Genomic DNA, 18,733 nt, shown 5'->3' with positions numbered 1-18,733 from the left:
CTCTTGGTTTCTGTACGGGCCTATTTGGAACCCATTAATCACAGGTCCCAACTAATGGCCACAATTGTTTACTTCTCCCCTGTGATTCACACCCTGTTCTCTGAAACCACCTCCTTGGTTTAACCCTCACACACCAAGCCAGTATTTCCCATCCTAAATCAATGTAAGGTCAGGGAGCGGACAACTAGGGATAGCCCCTGCACCCCAGAGCCCACCACAATTATCCAAACTGGCCAATCCCAAACTGTTTGCCCTGCCCTGCCCAGCCTTTCCCATGGAAACCTTAATAAAGGCTGTCGCCTCTGGCTTCTCCTCACTCCTTCTGCCTCCTGAATTCACGGGTGCTTCCCCCTGTGGCCCTGCATCTGTGGCACACTCGCTCCTCTCAAGAAATGTAAGTAATAAAAGTCTTCTTTCAATGGCATTGGCCTCCAGTGTGGTCACTCAGTCACGTCCGTAAGTTAAAATCGCAAGGGCACGATTGAGACACCTGGTGAAAGGTCTGAATGTTTGTGTCCGCCCCCAATTCAGGCGCTGGAATCCTAACGCCCAAGTGATAGTGTTAGGAGGCTAGGTCTTTGGGGAGTGATCAGGTCATGAAGGTTAAGCCCTCATGAATGGAATTAGTGCTCTTGTAAAAGATCCCACAGAGCTCCCGAGCCCCTTCTGCCACATGAGAAGTCTGAGACCTGGATGAGGGCTCTCACCTGACCATGCTGGCCCCAGAACTGTGATAGATAAGTTGCTCTTTGTAAGCCACTCAGTAAGTGATATTTTGTTAAAGGAGCCAAAAGGGACTAAGACACTTGGCAATGAACTTTTTTAGTTTAAGGTAAAGTTATAATCAAAAGGCTATTAAAATGACATTACCAAGAAGAACCTCTGGCATATAACTTCATCTAGCAGCACTGTGTTTTAAAATATCCTGGAAGTTACCTCACTGAAGTCAAGCAATCTTTATACTCTCATGTTACAGACCCCAGAGGTTCAGGCTTATTGGTTTGGTTTGATTGGTAACTTCAGAACCTAATCAAACAAGGTAATTAGTACTAACTATATCCCAGACGCTTCATTAGTAACTATTCATTCAAAAGTACAACTCATGTATAGTAATATTGCAAGCAAACCTTATCAAAGTGTATGACACATCTATTTTGGGAATCCAGAATACACACACTCTGAGGGGAGAGGTCAAGGTGGCAGAGCAGCATGGAAGTTCTCTGCTTCTCTCATCCCTCAAATGCAGCTAGATCAGCACCAAACCATTTTGCACACCTAGAAAACTGATCTGAGGATTAACACAACAATCTGCATAACTTGAGCCACAGAACTCGGCAGGTACACGGCATAGAGACATGAAGTGGGGCAGAGAGAAGCCACAGAGGGCAGGGAGCTATATTTGTGGAGAACAGAGAAAGGGGGAAGAGTCCAGGAAATACACTCTCCCAGAAAGTAGCTGGAGAGAAAGAGTGGCAACACCCACAACTGACTTAACAAGAAAGGGACAGAGGATAAAGGAGACAGTTTCAATTCCATCAGGACTCATAAACAAGGGAGGACAGTATCAGAAATCTCGCAGCCCATTACTTGGTGGTGCTCTGGTGGGAAGGGTGAATCCTCAGGAGCAGGCAGAAAAGTCAGAGGGGTCCTTAGGCCACACGGGCAGAAGCGGTTCCCCTGCTAGGAAGGCATTTGGCAGAGATCTCCGGCCTCCCCACAGGCAAAGGTCCCAGGGGACCCCAGAGAGCATAATTGCTGACACTGGAACAAAGACGCCAGGGTGTGGTGAAACCTGGCGCTGGTGATGTGTTGTGATTTACTGTAATCCCTGAAATGCTGCTGCTATACAATCGTGAGAAATTTTTCTGGGGCGGGCTGGCACCTGGCCACAGTCTCTGGGCATCTGCAGCAGCGTGCTTATGTGAATGTTCCTGAGGGGTGGGCCGGCACCTGGCCATTGCTCCATGAGATCCTCCTCTAGAGGGTCAGAGAGGACCGGAGTACCTGCTGGTCCAAGCCGCAGGGCTCTCAGAGGGAGGGGTTTGGAAACAGCCCTATTGGAGATAAAATTTGGGAGGGAGGTGCCGCCTGCAAGGCTGACAGCTTGGACACAGATAGTGTAGAAGCATGGGAGTGGACAGAGGCTGGAGACAAAGGAGGAGTGCTTAACTGTCAGTTGGTGAGAGCACAGAGTTCCTGAGTCAGAAACTGGGAAGCTGGGTATTCCATTTCACCTCTCCCGCGCAAGCACATACATTCATATGTGCGCCACAACGATCCACCCCAGCAAGCTAAGCAGCACCACCTAATGGAGAACGGAGCCGTTAACCAAGGCCTGTCCAACTGCACCAACCAAGCCCAAAAGGACAACCACAGGACTCTCCTCCTGTTTAGTGTATGGATTATAAAGCGGTTCATAGTTTGACCTCTAAGGGAAACTAGACGTAATTTCATTCTGTTCATTGGTCCATCTATTTGTGTTTTTTTGTTGTTGTATTGGTTTGGTATTTGTAATTTCTTTTTTTCTCTTCTTATTCTGGGATAAAGAAAGAGGAAAAATTTTTTATTTTCCATTTTTATATGAAATTAAAATTTTTTTCTACTATATTTATTTTTTAATTTACTTTTCTATTCTACTTTACCTTCTTCAATTCATTTTATTCTATTTTATTTATTTTTAATTTTGAAACATTTTCTCACTTTTTCGTTTCTCTTATTTCCTTTTTTTCTCTACTCACTCAAGCTTCTTTCAACAAGCAGATGAAAACATACCTAGGATCTAGCTTCCTTTATTTGATTTTTTGTGTTGTTTTTAATATTTTTATTTTATTAACTTTTTCTTCCTCAAAATGACAAAATGAAGGAACTCACCCCAAAAGAAAGAACAGGAAGAAAAGACAGCCAGAGACTTACTCAACACAGATATAAGCAAGAGTCTGAACTAGAATTTAGAATCACGATAATGAGAATACCAGCTGAGGTTGAAAAAAACAATTCCTTTCTACAGAGATAAAAGAAGTAAAATCTAGTCAGAGTGAAATTAAAAACGCTATAATTGAGATGTGATCTTGAATAGATGCCACAGCGGCAGGGATGAATGAAGCAGAGCAGCAAATGAGCCAATCAGAAGAATTACAGATAATAATGAAGAAAAAAAAAGGAAAACTAAGGTTAAAGAGCACAAGATAAGAATTAGAGAACTCAGTGACTCACTAAAAAGGAGTAACATCGGAATCATAGGAGTCCCAGAAGATGAAGAAAGAGAAAAAGGGATAGGAGGTTTAGGTGAGTAAATCATAGCAGAAAACTTTCCTAACCTGGGAACAGAGAACTTCCATTAGATTCAACAAAAACTGACCATCAACAAGGCATATCATAGTCAAATTCACAAAATACACAGATAAGGAAAGAATCATGAAAGCAAGGGAAAAAAAGTCCTTCACCTACAAGGGAGGACAGATCAGGTTCGCAGCAGACCTATCCACAGAATCTTGGCAGGCCAGAAAAGAGTGAAAGGATATATTCAATGTGCTGAATCAGAAAAATATGCAGCCAAGAATTCTTTATCCAGCAAGCCAGTCATTCAAAATAGAAGGAGAGATAAAAGAGTTTCCCAGACAAACAAAAAGTTAAGGAGTTCATGACCACTAACCCAGCCCTGCAAGGAATTCTAAGGGGGACTCTCTGAGGGGAGAAAAGACAAAACAAAAAAGACCAAAAGCAACAAAGACTAGAAAGGACCAGAGAACACCTCCAGAAACTCCAACTCTACAGGCAACACAATGGCAATAAATTCAGATTTTTCAATATTCAATCGAAATGTCAATGGACTAAACACTCCAATCAAACGGCACAGGGTAACAGAATGGATAAAAAAACAAAATCCATCTATGTGCTGTTAACAAGAGACTCACTTTAGACCTAACAACACCTTCAGATTGAAAGTAAGGGGTTGAAGAACGATCTATCATGCTAATGGTCACCAAAAGAAAGTGGGAGTAGCCATACTTATATGAGACAATCTAGATTTTAAAATAAAGAATGTAACAAGAGATGAAGAATACTGTATCATAATTAAGGAGTCTACCCACCAAGAAGAATAATTGTAAACATTTATGCCCCCAATGTGAAACACCCAAATATATAAATCAATTAATCACAAACATAAAGAAACTCACTCAGGGGTGCCTGGGTAGTGCAGTCAGTTAAACATCCAACTTTGGCTCAGGTCATGATCTCATGGTTTGTGAGTTCGAGCCCCACATCAGGCTCTCTGATGACAGCTCAAAGCCTGGAACCTGTTTCAGATTCCGTGTCTCTTTCTCTTTCTGCCCCTCCCCCGCTTGAGCTTTGTCTCTCTCTCTCTTCTCTCAAAAATAAACATTAAAAAAAGGAAAAAAAGAAACTCATCGATAATACCATAATGGTAGGGGGCTTTAACACCCCACTTACAACAATGGACAAATCATCTAAGCAGAAAATCAACAAGGAAACAATGGCTTTGAATGACACACTGGACCAAATGGACTTAACAGATATATTCTGAATATTTCATCCTAAGCAGCAGAATATACATTCTTCTCCAATGCACATGGAACATTCTGCAGAACAGACCACATACTGGGACACAAATCAGCCCTCAACACGTGCAAAATGATTGAGATCATACTGTGCATATGTTCAGACCACAATGCTATGAAACTCGAAATCAACCATGGGAAAAAATTTGGAAAGGTAATGAATACTTGGAGACTAAAGAACATCCTACTAAAGAATGAATGGGCTAACCAAAAAGTTAAAGAGGAAATTAAAAAGTACATGGAAGCCAATGAAAAGGAAAACACCATAGCCCAAAACTTGTGAGATGCAGTAAAGCCAGTCATAAAAGGGAAGTATAGAGCAATCCAGGACCTCCTAAAGAAGGAAGAAAGGTCTCAGATACACAACCTAACCTTACAACTTAAAAAGCTGGAAAAAGAACAGCAAATAAGACCCCAAACCAGCAGAGGACAGGAAATAATAATGATTAGAGCAGAAACCAATTCTATTGAAACCAAAAAAACAGTAGAACGGATCAATGAAACCAGGAGACAGTTCTTTGAAAGAATTAACAAAATTAATAAACCACTAGCCAGTTTGATCAAAAAGAAAAAGGAAAGGACCCAAATAAATAAAATCAAGAATGAAAGAGGAGAGATCACAACCAACACAGCAGAAATAAAAACAATAATAAGAGAATGTTATGAACAATTATATGCCAATAAAATGGCCAATCTGGAGGAAATCGACAAATTCCTAGAAACATATACACTACCAAAACTGAAACAGGAAGAAATAGAAAATTTGAACAAACCCATAAACAGTACAGAAATTGAATTAGTAACCAAAATTCTCCCCAAAAAACAAGCGTCTAGGGCCAAATGGCTTTCCAGGGGAATTCTACAAAACATTTAATGAAGAGTTAACCCTATTCTTTTGACGCTGTTCCAAAATATAGAAATGGGAGGAAAACTTCCAAACTATGAAGCCAGCATTACCTTGATTCCAAAACCAGAAAGACCCCACCAGAAAGGAGAACTACAGACCAATTTCCCTGAGGAACATGGATGTAAAAATTCTCAACAAGATACTAGCCAACTGGATCCAACCATTCATTAAAAGAATTATTCACCATGATCAAGTGGGATTTACACCTGGGATGCAGGGCTAGTTCAACATCTGCAAATAAATCAATGTGGTACCTCACATTAATAAAAGAAAGGACAAGAGCCACATGATCCTCTCAATAGATGCAGAGAAAGCATTTGACAAAACACATCCTTCATAAAAACCCTCAAGAAGGTAGGGGTAGATGGATCACACCTCAAGATCATAAAAGCCGTATACGAAAGACCACTAATATCATCCTCAATGGGGAAAAACTGAGAGCTTTCCCCCTAAGGTCAGGAACAAGACAGGGATGTCCACTCTCTCCACTGGTATTCAACATAGTATTGCAAGTCCTAGCCTCAGCAATCAGACAACAAGAAGAAATTAAAGGCATCTAAATTGGCAAGGAGGAAGTCAAACTTTAACTTTTTGCAGATGACATGATACTCTATATGGAAAACCCAAAAGATTCCACCAGAACACTGCTAGAACTGATCCATGAATTCAGCAAAGTTGCAAGATATTAAATCAATGCACAGAAATCGGCTGCCAATAATGACGTAGCAGAAAGAGAAATCAAGGAATCGATCCCATGTACTGTTGCACCAAAAACCATAAAATAACTAGAAATACACCTAACCAAAGAGGTGAAAAATTTATACACTAAAAACTACAGAAAGTGTATGAAAGAAACTGAAGAAAACACAAAAAAATGGAAAATTATTCCATGCTACGGGTTGGAAGAAAAAATACTGTCAAAATGTTGATACTACCCAAAGCAATCTACATAGTCAATCCAATCCCTATCAAAATAGCAGCAGCATTCTTCATAGAGCTAGAACAAACAATCCTAAAATCTGTATGGAACCAGAGAAGACCCCAAACAGCCAAAGCCATCGTGAAAATGAAAACCAAAGCTGGAAGCATCACAATACTGGACTTCAAGATGTATTACAAAGCTGTAATCATCAAGACAGAATGGTACTGGCACAAAAACAGACATATAGATCAATGGAACAGAATAGAAAACCCTGAAATGGAGCCACAAACATACGGCCACAATGTTTGACAAAGCAGAACAGAATATCCAAAGGAATAAAGACAGTCTCTTCAGCAAATGGTGCTGGGAACGCAGAAGAATGCACCTGAACCACTTTCTTACAAAATGGATGAAAGACCTAAATGTAAGACAAGAAGCCATCAAAATCCTAGAGGAGAAAACAGGCAAAAATCTCTTTGACTTAGTCCGCAGAAACTTCTTACTCAACACATCTCTGGAGGCAAGGGAAACAAAAGCAAAAATGAACTAATGGGACCTCATCAAGATAAAAATCTTCTGCACGCAAAGGAAACATTCAGCAAAACTAAAAGGCAACCGATGGAATGAGAGAAGATATTTGCAAATGACTTATCAGATAAAGGGTCAGTATTCAAAATCTATAGAGAACTTCTCAAAGTCAACACCCCAAAAACAAATAATCCTGTGAAGATAGGGCAAAAGACACGAACAGACACTTTTCCAAAGAAGACATCCAGATGGCTAACAGACACATGAAAAAATGCTTATCACTCATCATCAGGGAAATACAAATGAAAACCACCATGAGATACAACCTCACACCTGTCAGAATGACTAACATCAACAACTCAGGCAACAACAGATGTTGGCCAGGATGTGGAGAAAGAGGATCTCTTTTGATTTGTTGGTGGGAATGCAAACTGATGCAGCCACTCTGGAAAACAGGATGGAGGTTCCTCAAAAAATTAAAAACAGAACTACCCTACAACCCAGCAATGGCACTACTAGGTATTTATCCAAAGGATACAAGTGTGCTGTTTCAAAATGGCACATGCACCCCAATGTTTATAGCAGCGCTATTGACAATAGCCAAAGTATGGAAAGAGCCCAAATGTCCATTGACAGATGAATGGATAAAGAAGATATGGTATATATATATATATATATACAATGGAGTATTACTGAGAAATCAAAAAGAATGAAATCTCGCCATTTGCAACAAGGTGGATGGAATGAGAGTGTATTATGCTAAGCGAAATTAGAGAAAGTCAATTATCATATGACTTCACTCGTATATGGAATCTAAGACACGAAACAGATGAATATAAGGGAAGGGAAGCAAAAATAATATAAAAACAAGGAAGGGACAAAACACAAGAGACTCTTAGAGAACAAACTGAGGGTTGCTGGAGGGGTTGTGGTGGGGGGGATGGGCTAAATGGGCAAGGGGCATTAAGGAACACACTTGTTGGGATGAGCACTAGGTGTTATACACAGGGACAGGAATCTACTGGAATCTACTACTGAAATCATTAAGGCACTATATGCTACCTAACTTGGATGTAATTTTTTTTTTTAACTTTTTTTTTTTTTTTAATTTATTTTTGAGACAGAGAGAGACAGAGCATGAATGGGGGAGGGGCAGAGAGAGAGGGAGACACAGAATCGGAAGCAGGCTCCAGGCTCTGAGCCATCAGCCCAGAGCCCGACGCGGGGCTCGAACTCACAGACTGTGAGATCGTGACCTGAGCTGAAGTTGGATGCTTAACCGACTGAGCCACCCAGGCGCCCCGGATGTAATTTTAAAAACAAATAAAGAAAGAAAATTAAAAAGAGGTAACTCAAAACTCCAGAAATCAGAAAGGAGACTCACACCATCGTCCTTAGCCAAGATCCCTGGTCATATTCCACCAGTGTCCTTGGCTCACTTGCCTACTATGGTCACAAAAAAGTCAAAACTTCACAGCTTTCTACCCAAATACATCTCGTGTGCTTACTACTAAAACCTAGTAAACGTTTGTATTCTGATACTACAAAAATTTTAAGAAAGAAAACACAAAACTAAAAAAACAACCCCCTCAATAATTCATATAATTAGAATCACTGAAGATTTGCATATACTTTCAGTTGCTTCCAGTGCAGCAATTAGGTATACATTCCAGTGTTATAACTGTAATCCTCTTAAGAGATTATTTGAAATTTGACCTTATTTATGATAATTCTTATTAAAACAAGAAACCAAGGATATAGGCAGGATGTCAGATAAAGCAGCATATGTTTCATTTATTTTGAGCCCTGAGGATTGTGACTCTTCAAATAATGAAACCCTTTGACAAAAGTCAACCATATTATCTGCAAAATTCAAAAGATTTTACTACTGACCTTATGAAATATAACGGGGTACAAGATATTCACAGATAGGATAAGCTCCCCTTCTTCAACCATGTCTGCTGGGTTTTCAGGCTTTTTTCCTATGGCATGTGACTCCTGAAGGAGAAAAACGAGTAAGAGACCTTAAAAATCAGACACTGTGACATAGGTAAGAGGCAGTATGGAACAACAGCTATCAGACGGCCCTGAGTCTGACTCTTAATTTTACTTTAAGAAAATTGTTAAAAATCTCTCTAGGCTTTAGTTTCCTCTTCTGTAAAAAACCAGAAAATACTCAATTTATAGAAGTATTGCTGGGAGTGTGTACATAAAGCATCTGACAATGTTTGGCACTAAGTGCTTAACCACTGATGATAAAACAGGAGCGATCGACGAATGTTGGTACAACACTGGCATTTACAGTTGCTAACACTTTTACATACCCCCTCTCATATCACTATGAACGCTTATTTGACAGATTATGCACCGAGGTTCAGATTTAATCACGGTAAATCAGCAAGTTAAGATGCAAATACACGTCTATTTAGCTCTAAAACCAACACTATCTTGCTTTTTACAACATTATCACATCTTTAATACCTTACACCCTCTATTATGTGTGTGCAGTAACTACAGAATAGAGGCCACCAGGGTGGACTAGTTAAGAAGTACAAAAATAAGTACACGTACAAAAATAAGAGGGAGTGATGTTAAACAAAATGGCATAGTAGGCAGCTCTGGGGGTCAGTCCTTCCACCAAAGCAACCAATAAGATGGAGAGAGACTGGAATTAACTATTTTGGAACTCTGGAAAGTGATCGGTCAGTTACATCCACCAGGGAAGCGTCTGATGAGAAAACAAGCCACTGATCTTTCACAAGTAAGCACAGGGTACAAACCAGCTCCCATCCCCATTCCTTAGCTCCACTGCAGGTGTGGAAATAGTGGCCCGTGTTCCTGGAACAGATGGCTGATGTCATATGACAAGGTGTGGGGACCCTGTTCTCCCAAAACTAGGTGTTTTGGTTGGTCTGGTGATGGCCTGATGCCCACACTAGCCTTGGTGTTGAGCCTCCTGCCAGCAGTGGCTTCCCACAGCAGCGGCTACTAGAACATTTAGAGACAGGGCCTTTTTCCTCCCCATTTGTGGAGGCAGACATTTAAGGAAATCTTCAACAGGTCACTGGCTGCCCACAGAGGTAATGAAACAGAAATATCCATAAACACACACAACAAGGAATACACACATTGAGAAAAGTTTGGAAAAGTCATAGATAGCTCCGACCCTCAACAAGTAAAAAATTACACTCAGAATGTCCAGGTACCCATAAAAACTTATAAAGCACACACACACACACAAAACAAGAAAATATGTCACATTCAAAGAAAAAAAAGGAATCTGACAAAAACCATCCTTGAGGAAGCCCAGATATTGAAATTACTGGTCAAAAATGTTAAATCAACAGTCTTTTAAATGCACTCAATAAGCTAAAAGAAACCCCAAACAACTAACGGAAATCAGGTTCCTCAGTAAGATTAACAGGTATTTTCTCACAGAAACCATGGAGATAAGGGAGTAGGACAACATATTTTAAAACATGAGAGAGAGAGAGAGAGAGAGAGAGAAAGGAAAACAAAAACCATTAAGCAAGAATTCTATACCTGGCAAATATCCTTCAATAATGAAAGAAAAATTAAGGACATTTTCAGATTAAAAAAAAAAGAAAGATGAAGGAGTTCATTGCTAGTAGACTTGCCATATAGAAATGCTAAAGAGAAAGAGAGAGAGAGAGAAAGAGAAGTAGGGCTCACCCGAAGTGGGACTCATGTTCACCTGATGCGGGCTCGAGCCCACCCGAAGTGGGGTTCATGCTCACCCGATGTGGGACTCGAACTCACGAACCGCAAGCAAGATCATGACCTGAAATCAGATGCTTAATGACTGAGCCACCCAGGTGCCCACACTTAATCAAATTTTAAAACTTTTGCGTATCAGAGGGCACTATCTAGAGAGTGAAAAGACAACCTGTAGAATGGGAGAAAATATTTTTAAAATCACACATATGGTAAGGGTCTAGTATCCAGAATATGCAAAGAACTCTTACAACTCAACAATAAAGAAACAACCCAATCGGGGCGCCTGGGTGGCTCAGTCAGTTGAGTGTCCGACTTCGGCTCGGGTCATGATCTCACAGCTCGTGAGTTCGAGCCCCACGTCGGGCTCTGTGCTGACAGTTCGGAGCCTGGAGCCTGCTTCTGCTTCTGTGTCTCCTTCTCTCTCTGCCCCTAACCCACTCACATTCTGTCTCTGTCTCTCTCAAAAATAAATAAACATAAAAAAAAAAAAAAATTAAAAATAAAAAAAGAAACAACCCAATTAAAAAACTAGTGAAGGACTTGAATAGACATTCTCCAATGAAGATACATAGAGAGCCAACAAGCACATAAAAAGATGCTGAACATCACCTATCACCTGGGAAATGCATAACCATAATGAGATACCACTTTAGGTCCACTAGGATGGCTACTCTCAACAAAACAAAACAAAACAAAACAAAACAAAACACCCAGAAAATAACAAATGCTAAAGAGGATGTGGAGAAACTAGAATCTTTGTGCATTGCTGGTGGGAATGTAAAACAATGCAGCTGCTTTGGAAAACAGTTTGGTGGTCCCTCAAAATGTTAAGCCTAGAATTACCTTATGACTGAGCAATTCCACTCCCAGGTATGTACTGAAAAGAAATGAAAATGGACTCAAACAGATACCTGTATATTCATGTTCACAGCAGCATTATTATAATAGCTAAGAAGTGGAAATATGCCAAATGTCCATCAAAAGATAAACAGATGGGGGCACCTGCGTGACACAGTCGGTTGAGCATCTGACTCTTGATTTCAGCTCAGGTCATGGGCTTGAGGCTCATGATATCAAGCCCTGCTATGGGCTCTGTGATGATGGCAAGAAGCCTGCTTGGGATTTTCTCTCTCTCTCTCTCTCTCTCTCTCTCTCTCTCTCTCTCTCCCCCTCTTCCTCTCCCTCTCTCCCCCTCTTCTGCTCACGCACACTTGTGCTCTCTCTCAAAAATAAATAAATAAACTTAAAAAAGGATGAACAGATTAAAAAAAAGTGGTATAGCCATACAATGGACTACTATTCAGTCAAAAAAAAAGAAATGAAGTCCTGATACCTATAACACACAGATAAACCTTTGAATCAATATACTAAGTAAAATATGCTGAACACAAAAGGACAAATATTGCATGATCCCACTCATATGAGGTATCTAGAATAGGCAAATTCACAGACACAGAAAGTAGAATAAAGGTTCAGGGCTGGGGGAAAGGAAAATGGGGAGTTCCTTGCTCAGTATAGAATTTCTGTTTGAGGTGATGAAAAAGTTCTAGAAATAGTAAGAGATACCCAACACAGTGAATGTATTTAATGTCACTTAAATTGAACATTCGAAAATGGTTAAATAGTAAGGTTTAGGGGCGCCTGGGTGGCTCAGTCGGGTAAGCAGCTGACTTCGGCTCAGGTCATGATCTCACGGTCCGTAAGTTCAAGCCCCGCGTCGGGCTCTGTGCTGACAGCTCAAAGCCTGGAGCCTGTTTCAGATTCTGTGTCTCCCTCTCTCTGACCCTTCTGTGTTCATGCTCTCTCTCTGTCTCAAAAATAAATAAATGTTAAAAAAAAAAAATTTAAAAAAAAATAGTAAGGTTTATGTTACTCAAATTTTACAATAAAAATATACATGGGAGAGAAAACAGATGCCCTTATGTACTATAATGTGCCCAACACAGCATTTGACACACAGTAGGTCCTCAATAATATGTACTGAATAAAACCATCATGTCTACTAACACTTAATTCCTCACTACTCCGCATCTTAAATTTTTCTGACGGTTTACATTAAGAGCTGGTAGATTAAGGAAGAATGCGGTGAAATCAAAATCCGGAGCAGAACAAAAGTTATCAGGAATAGGGTGATGAAAAGGCATGAAGTTAGCCTAACACACAGAGCAAGACTAAGCTAAAAGCAAAAATAAAGGCAGAGATCTGAAAGACCCAGGTATGGGTCTGTTTCTCCTACCAGTTCCCAGTCCCAACGAGGTTTCTCCAGTTTGTTTTCAACTAAGCATATCCAATAGAAAGCCACCACGGAGATACCACTAACGCCTAATGACACAGTTCATTGTTTCACGGGAAAAGGTGCAAAAGAGGAGACTCTTACCATCTCGTAAGCAAAGGTTTCTTGCCTGCAAACCCGATCTATCGTTATGGTTTCTTCCCGCTGTTCCAGAAGCCTCTTTCTAACCCTGCCAGAGACACAAGAAAAATCAAACTTCAATATTCTTTACTGAGTCTTCCAAGGTATCTTCAATACTCAACTTTTATTTTGAAGTAATGTCAGACTTAAAGAGAAGCTGTCAAATTAGTACAGAGAGTCCCCTACACCTCTCACTAGGTTTCCCTATGCTAATGCCTTATATGATCAGAGAGTAATTGTCAAGATCAGAAAATTAACATTAATACAGCATTATTAACTGTAAGTCTTTTTCGAATTTCACAAATTTTTAAACGTGATGCCTTTTTTCCGCCGCCAGGATCCTCTGTAGGACACTGCGTTGCATTTCTTGCTTCTCCTTTCCCTCCAGGTGGCTGCAGTTCCTGTTTTCCTTGCCGTTCATAATCTTGACACTTCTGAAGAGCACCGCTCAGTTACTTTGTAGAATATCCTTCAATTCGCACTGACTGCTGTCTACTCACAATTAGAGTAAGGTTGTACATTTTGGGGCAAGAATACCACAAGAATCACGTCCTCACGGTATCACACTAAGAAGTTCATGGTGTCGATATTAACATGTCTTGTTACTGGTGAGGCTGCCCTTGGTTAGGTTCCTGTCTGCCCGATTCCTACGCTAAAAAGATACTTTATTTTCCTTTGCAGTTGCTGAGTATTTAGGGGGAGATCCTTTGAAACCATGCAAATCTTGTTTCTCCTAGAACTTTCACCCAGGAATTTTAGCATTCAAAAGGAGATTTTGTCTGGGGCGCCTGGGTGGCTCAGTTGGTTAGCGACCGACTTCAGCTCAGGTCATGATCTTGCAGTTTGTGAGTTTGAGCCCCGTGTCGGGCTCTGTGCTGACAGCTCAGAGCCTGGAGCCTGCTTTGGATTCTGTGTCTCCTGCTCTCTCTGCCCCTCCCCTGCTCATGCTCTGTCTCTGTCTCTCTGTCTCTCTCTCTCAATAATAAATAAATGTTAAAAAAATTTTTAAAAATTTTGTCTGCACATATATTACTGTGGAATATGCCTCGTGGTGATTCTCTATTTCCCTCCTTCTACATTTATTCACTGGCATTATGAGAAAGACTGGTCTCTTTTCTCCCATTTATTTGGTCATTTATATTAACACGAACTCATATTTGTTTCATTCCGTAGGTTAGTACCTAGTTAACTAATATCTAAATTACTCTGCTGATCAAACTGTGGCCATCAGGAGCTCCTTCAAGTTGGCTCCCGTTCTTTCCACAAACCCTCACCCTTTTTTTGAGCATTTCCTTACTTTCTAGCACCGTAAGATGCTCAAGGCTCACCCTGTATTTCCCGGTCTCAGCCCTGGGTGTTTACAATGCCACTGCCCTCAGTGCTTCCAAACCTCTCAGCGGAGAGAGGCAGAAAACATGCAGATGTGTATTATCCCACGCATGTACAAACATCTGCATTTCTGTATTTTTCTAACTGGTGTACAAACATCTGCATTTCTGTATTTTTCTATCTGGTATATATTTAACCGTGAGTTTATACCGACACTCTAATCTCAAACAAAACTCAGAGGGCTCATTTTAGCCCTCAACCTTTCCTTGTAACTTCTTTCTCCACGGGTGAGAAACCTGGCTCCTGTTACCCATTAATTAATTCACTTATTTGTTCAAGCCTAGAAAACACAGTTTCAGAACCACTAAGTCATGAACAGTACTTTTTGTTTTTAGCCTTGCAACACTGAATCAAGCTAGGCTTCTGCAGGACTTAGGTTAGTTCTTTCTTCCTCATTCTCTTCAGTGTTGTTATCTGTGACACAGCGTCATTTGCTACTTTTTGTGCTCTATTTTGGGTCCCCCCAAATAACTCACATCCTGGCTGGTTTTAATTGATTGCTTTGGAGAGGGGTAAAGGATAGGTGAAACCTCACTATGGTCCTAACGGTCAGACTTATAGATACATATAATGTGTTTATACACACACACACCCGAAGAAGCACCATTCCCTCCTCATCCCTACTAACTTGTTCCCATTCCTTCCTTACTTCCCACCCCTTTCCCACCCACCCCTTGTAGGCAACCAATCTCTACAGTTGTGGTTTATGCTTTCCATTTGTTTTGCTCAAATAAGCAAATATCTGTGTATTTTCTTAAATTTTGTGGGGCACCTGGGTGGCTCAGTCAGTTAAGTATCCGACTCTTGGTTTCAGCTCAGGTCATGATCTCACAGTTTGTGAGTTTGGCCCAACATCGGGCTCCGAAGTGACAGTGCAGCCTGCTTGGGATTCTCTGTCTCCCTCTCTCCCTCCCTCTCTCCCCTCCCCCACTCACCCTCCCTCTTTCAAAAAAAAAAAAATTCTTTTTCTATCAGAGTTCAATTTAGGAGGAAAAAAACCTACACGGTAATTAGAACAGAGAAAGCTTAATCTAAGGAAGTATTAACTTTAACAGATGATTAGAGTAGTGATTAGTAAATAAGAAGTAAAGAACTGTAGAATATAGGCATAGCATATATAAGGAGCATCCTGTCCTCTGGGCTGAGACAGAGTGCCCAAGAAGTCTTCCTTTTCTCCCCGCAGGACTGAGATCCACAGTTTGTTAAAGAGGCCATGGCTGTGACTCCCTGAAGGGCAGAGAAAGTTGCTATGGTGCTCCAGCAGCAGAACTGCTGGAAATGCAGGGTAGGAAGAGGAGCTGCACAGGGGAAACATGAAGGGGGGTGGAGGGGCAGGGAACCCTGCTGGGCAATGGGAGCTACCGACAGCCAGGTGCTGTGTGCCCTGATCAGTGGCCCAGGAAGCAAAACCCTTCCCTCTTGCAAAGTCTCTTCTGCACTTTTATTGACAAAGCTTAACAATGTGCCAGTTGGCCAAGGATAAGGGCCAAGGCCCATTTTTACAGAGAAGGCAAAAAAAAGGCAAGTTTATAGATGAGAGCCAACAAACTGATACCTGGCAAACTGAGTTTTTACATAAAAGGTGGCATATGCATTGGGACTTTTTGTTTTTTTTTTAAATAAAGTTTATTTGAGAGAGAGACCAAGAGAGAGCACATGTGCGGGGGGGGGGGGGGGGGGGGCAGAGAGAGAGAGAGAAGAGAGGGAATCCCAAGCAGGATCCTATCAGTGCAGAGCCCCAACTCAGGGCTTAATCTCATGAACTGTGAGATCATGACCTGAGCTTCACCTACTGAGCCACCCAGGCGTCCCATGGGGCTTTGCTTTTTTCATGTAACAGTATCTCCTAGAAACTATGCTATCAATTTACCCTTCCTCAGCCTTTAGTATAGCTGCACAACACTTAACTGTATGGATGTCCTATGGTTTGTTCAACACTCTCCTATGTATATATTTAGGGCATTTCTAATATTTTGCAATTACAAACAATGCAACAATATAAACAAACAATAAATAACCCTGTACATATTGTATTTTCACACTGTTGGAGGTGTAGTTCCAGTAGAGACTGCTTAAAAGTAGGATCGCTTGGGTCACAAGGTAAGCACCTATGTCTTTTGTGTTACACATTCCCAAATTGCCCTAGAGAAGGCTTGTGCATTTCCATCAGCAATGTACAAAAATGCCCATTTCTACATGGCCTCATCAAAAGAATACATATTTTTAAATGTGTGCCAGTCTGATTGGTGAGAAAAAATATTGTCATTTTAATTTGCATTTCTCTAATTATGAATATAAATATTTTTCAGGGCGCCTGGGTGGCTCAGTTGGTTAAGTGTCAGACTTCGGCTCAGGTCATAATCTCACGGTTCGTGGTTCGAGCCCCACATCGGGCTCTGTGCTGACAGCTCAGAGCCTGGAGCCTACTTTGGATTCTGTGTCTCCCTCGGTCTCTGTCCTCCCTCTGCCGCTCACACTCTGTCTCTCAAAAATGAATAAACATTAAAAATTTTTTTAAAGCACTGCATTTACCAAATTATTTAATTTTTTGTCTTGTTGCTAAATTCAGCTTTATAGGTGAAACCTGTAGTTTCAAATTAAAATCTTTACTGCCATTGCAGAGGTCAAAGCATTTAAAAAATAAATAACTGTTATCATGATAATGTTTAGTATTCCTATCCAAAAGAGGACATCTTTCAATGTTTAAGTCTTTTTCCAAATCTTCCCAGAATGTTTTAAAAATTTCCTTACCTTTTACACATTTCTTGTAAATTTATTCCTACATATTTAGTCTTCTTTTTGACTATTATAAATGGGATTTTCTCCATCATTATGTCCCCTAATTGTTTGTATATATGAATGCTATTTTTTTATAATTATCAATTTTGTATCCTGCTCTTATACTAAATTCTTGTTTTTCTTGTTTCTTTGTTTTAGCATTGATTTCTTTCAAATTTTTCAGGTATACTATTGTATCACTGGCAGATACAGTTAGTGTTTCTTCTTTATCTACTCTTATCCCTCTAATATTTCAAACTTTTTCATTATTATAATATTTGTTATGGTGATCTGTCATCAGTGATTACAACTTGCTGAAAGCTCAAATTTTAGCATTTTTTTACCAATAGGTATTTACTTGAAATAGGTACTTTTTTAGACATTAAACTACTGCACACTTAATAGACTATAGTGTAAATATAACTTTGATATGCACTGGGAAACCAAAAAAATTCATTTGACTCGCTTTATTGCAATGTTTGCTTTATTGTGGTGGTCTGGAATTGCCCCACAAGATCTCCAAGGCATGCGTGTATTTAATGAAAGTTTTAAAATTTCCAGGTAGGGGGTCTGACTCTTGATTTCGTCTCAGGTCATGATCTCACAATTCATGAGTTCAAGCACTGCATCAGGCTTGGATCCTCTGTCTCTCTTCTCTCTCTCTCAAAAATAAACAAACACAAAAACAATTTGGTGGGTAGCACATGGGTGGCTCAGTCAGTTGAGCATCCAACTTCAGCTCAGGTCATGATCTCATAGTCCAACAGTTCAAGCCCCACATCAGGCTTGCTGCTGTCAGCCTGTCAGTGCTGAGCCCGCTTCAGATCCTCTAGTCCCCTTCCAATGCCCCTTCCCCACTTGTGCTATCCCATAACTAACTAACTAACTAACTAAATTTTAATTCCCAGGTAGGCTGGCCTGATTTTTGTTTTTGTTAGTAAGCTCTAGTTTTGTTATGTTGCTATAAAAGTGTTGTTTACAGTAAAATTTCGACTTTATGGATGTTACTGATGTTTTCTTTGTGATCTAATATATAAACAACTTTTTTGAGTACGCGACGTTGTCTTTTCCTATCAGGTTATAAATTTTAAGTACAGATCTGCATAAAATACAGCCTATTATGTTGTTGAGAGCTTTTCTTTTTTTTTTTTTTTTTACCATTTGTTATTAAAGTGTCCTATTGTTAGTGTGTTTAACTATGCATTTTGCATCTCCTATGGTTTTGTTCTATACAGTTGATTGCTGTATTATTTTTTTCTTAGTATTTTTAAAGTTTAAATTTATTTTCAGAGAGACAGAGACAGCATGAACACGGGAGAGGCAGAGAGAGGGAGAAAGACAGAGAATCCAAAGCAGGCTCCGCGCTGCCAGCACACAGCCTGATGTGGGGCTCAAACTCAAGAACCATGATCTCATGACCTGAGCCAAAATCAAAAGGCAAACACTTAACCAACTGAGCCACCCAGATGCCCCTGATT

At 40.3% G+C, this 18,733-nt stretch overlaps 1 protein-coding gene across 7 annotated transcripts in view; it reads right to left on the bottom strand.

Moving 5' to 3' along the window:
- Nucleotides 1-18,733, bottom strand: part of SNAPC3 (small nuclear RNA activating complex polypeptide 3) — a 69,697-nt gene that overhangs the window by 38,947 nt on the left and 12,017 nt on the right. For all 7 annotated transcript variants that reach the window (XR_006196189.1, XR_006196190.1, XR_006196191.1 and 4 more), the window contains exons 3-4: nt 13,053-13,137; nt 8,831-8,935 (exon numbers count right to left, since the gene is read on the bottom strand). Coding sequence is in view for 2 of the 7 variants with exons in the window: in XM_042914313.1 (XP_042770247.1) it covers nt 8,831-8,935; nt 13,053-13,137 (190 nt within the window). In the remaining 5 variants the exon portion in view is untranslated. The remainder of the gene's footprint in view (nt 1-8,830; nt 8,936-13,052; nt 13,138-18,733) is intronic.

Source organism: Panthera leo, chromosome D4 (assembly GCF_018350215.1).
Source record: "Panthera leo isolate Ple1 chromosome D4, P.leo_Ple1_pat1.1, whole genome shotgun sequence".
In the NCBI taxonomy this organism is placed as follows: Eukaryota; Metazoa; Chordata; class Mammalia; order Carnivora; family Felidae; genus Panthera; species Panthera leo.
This window is presented reverse-complemented; position numbering and strand designations above follow the sequence as displayed.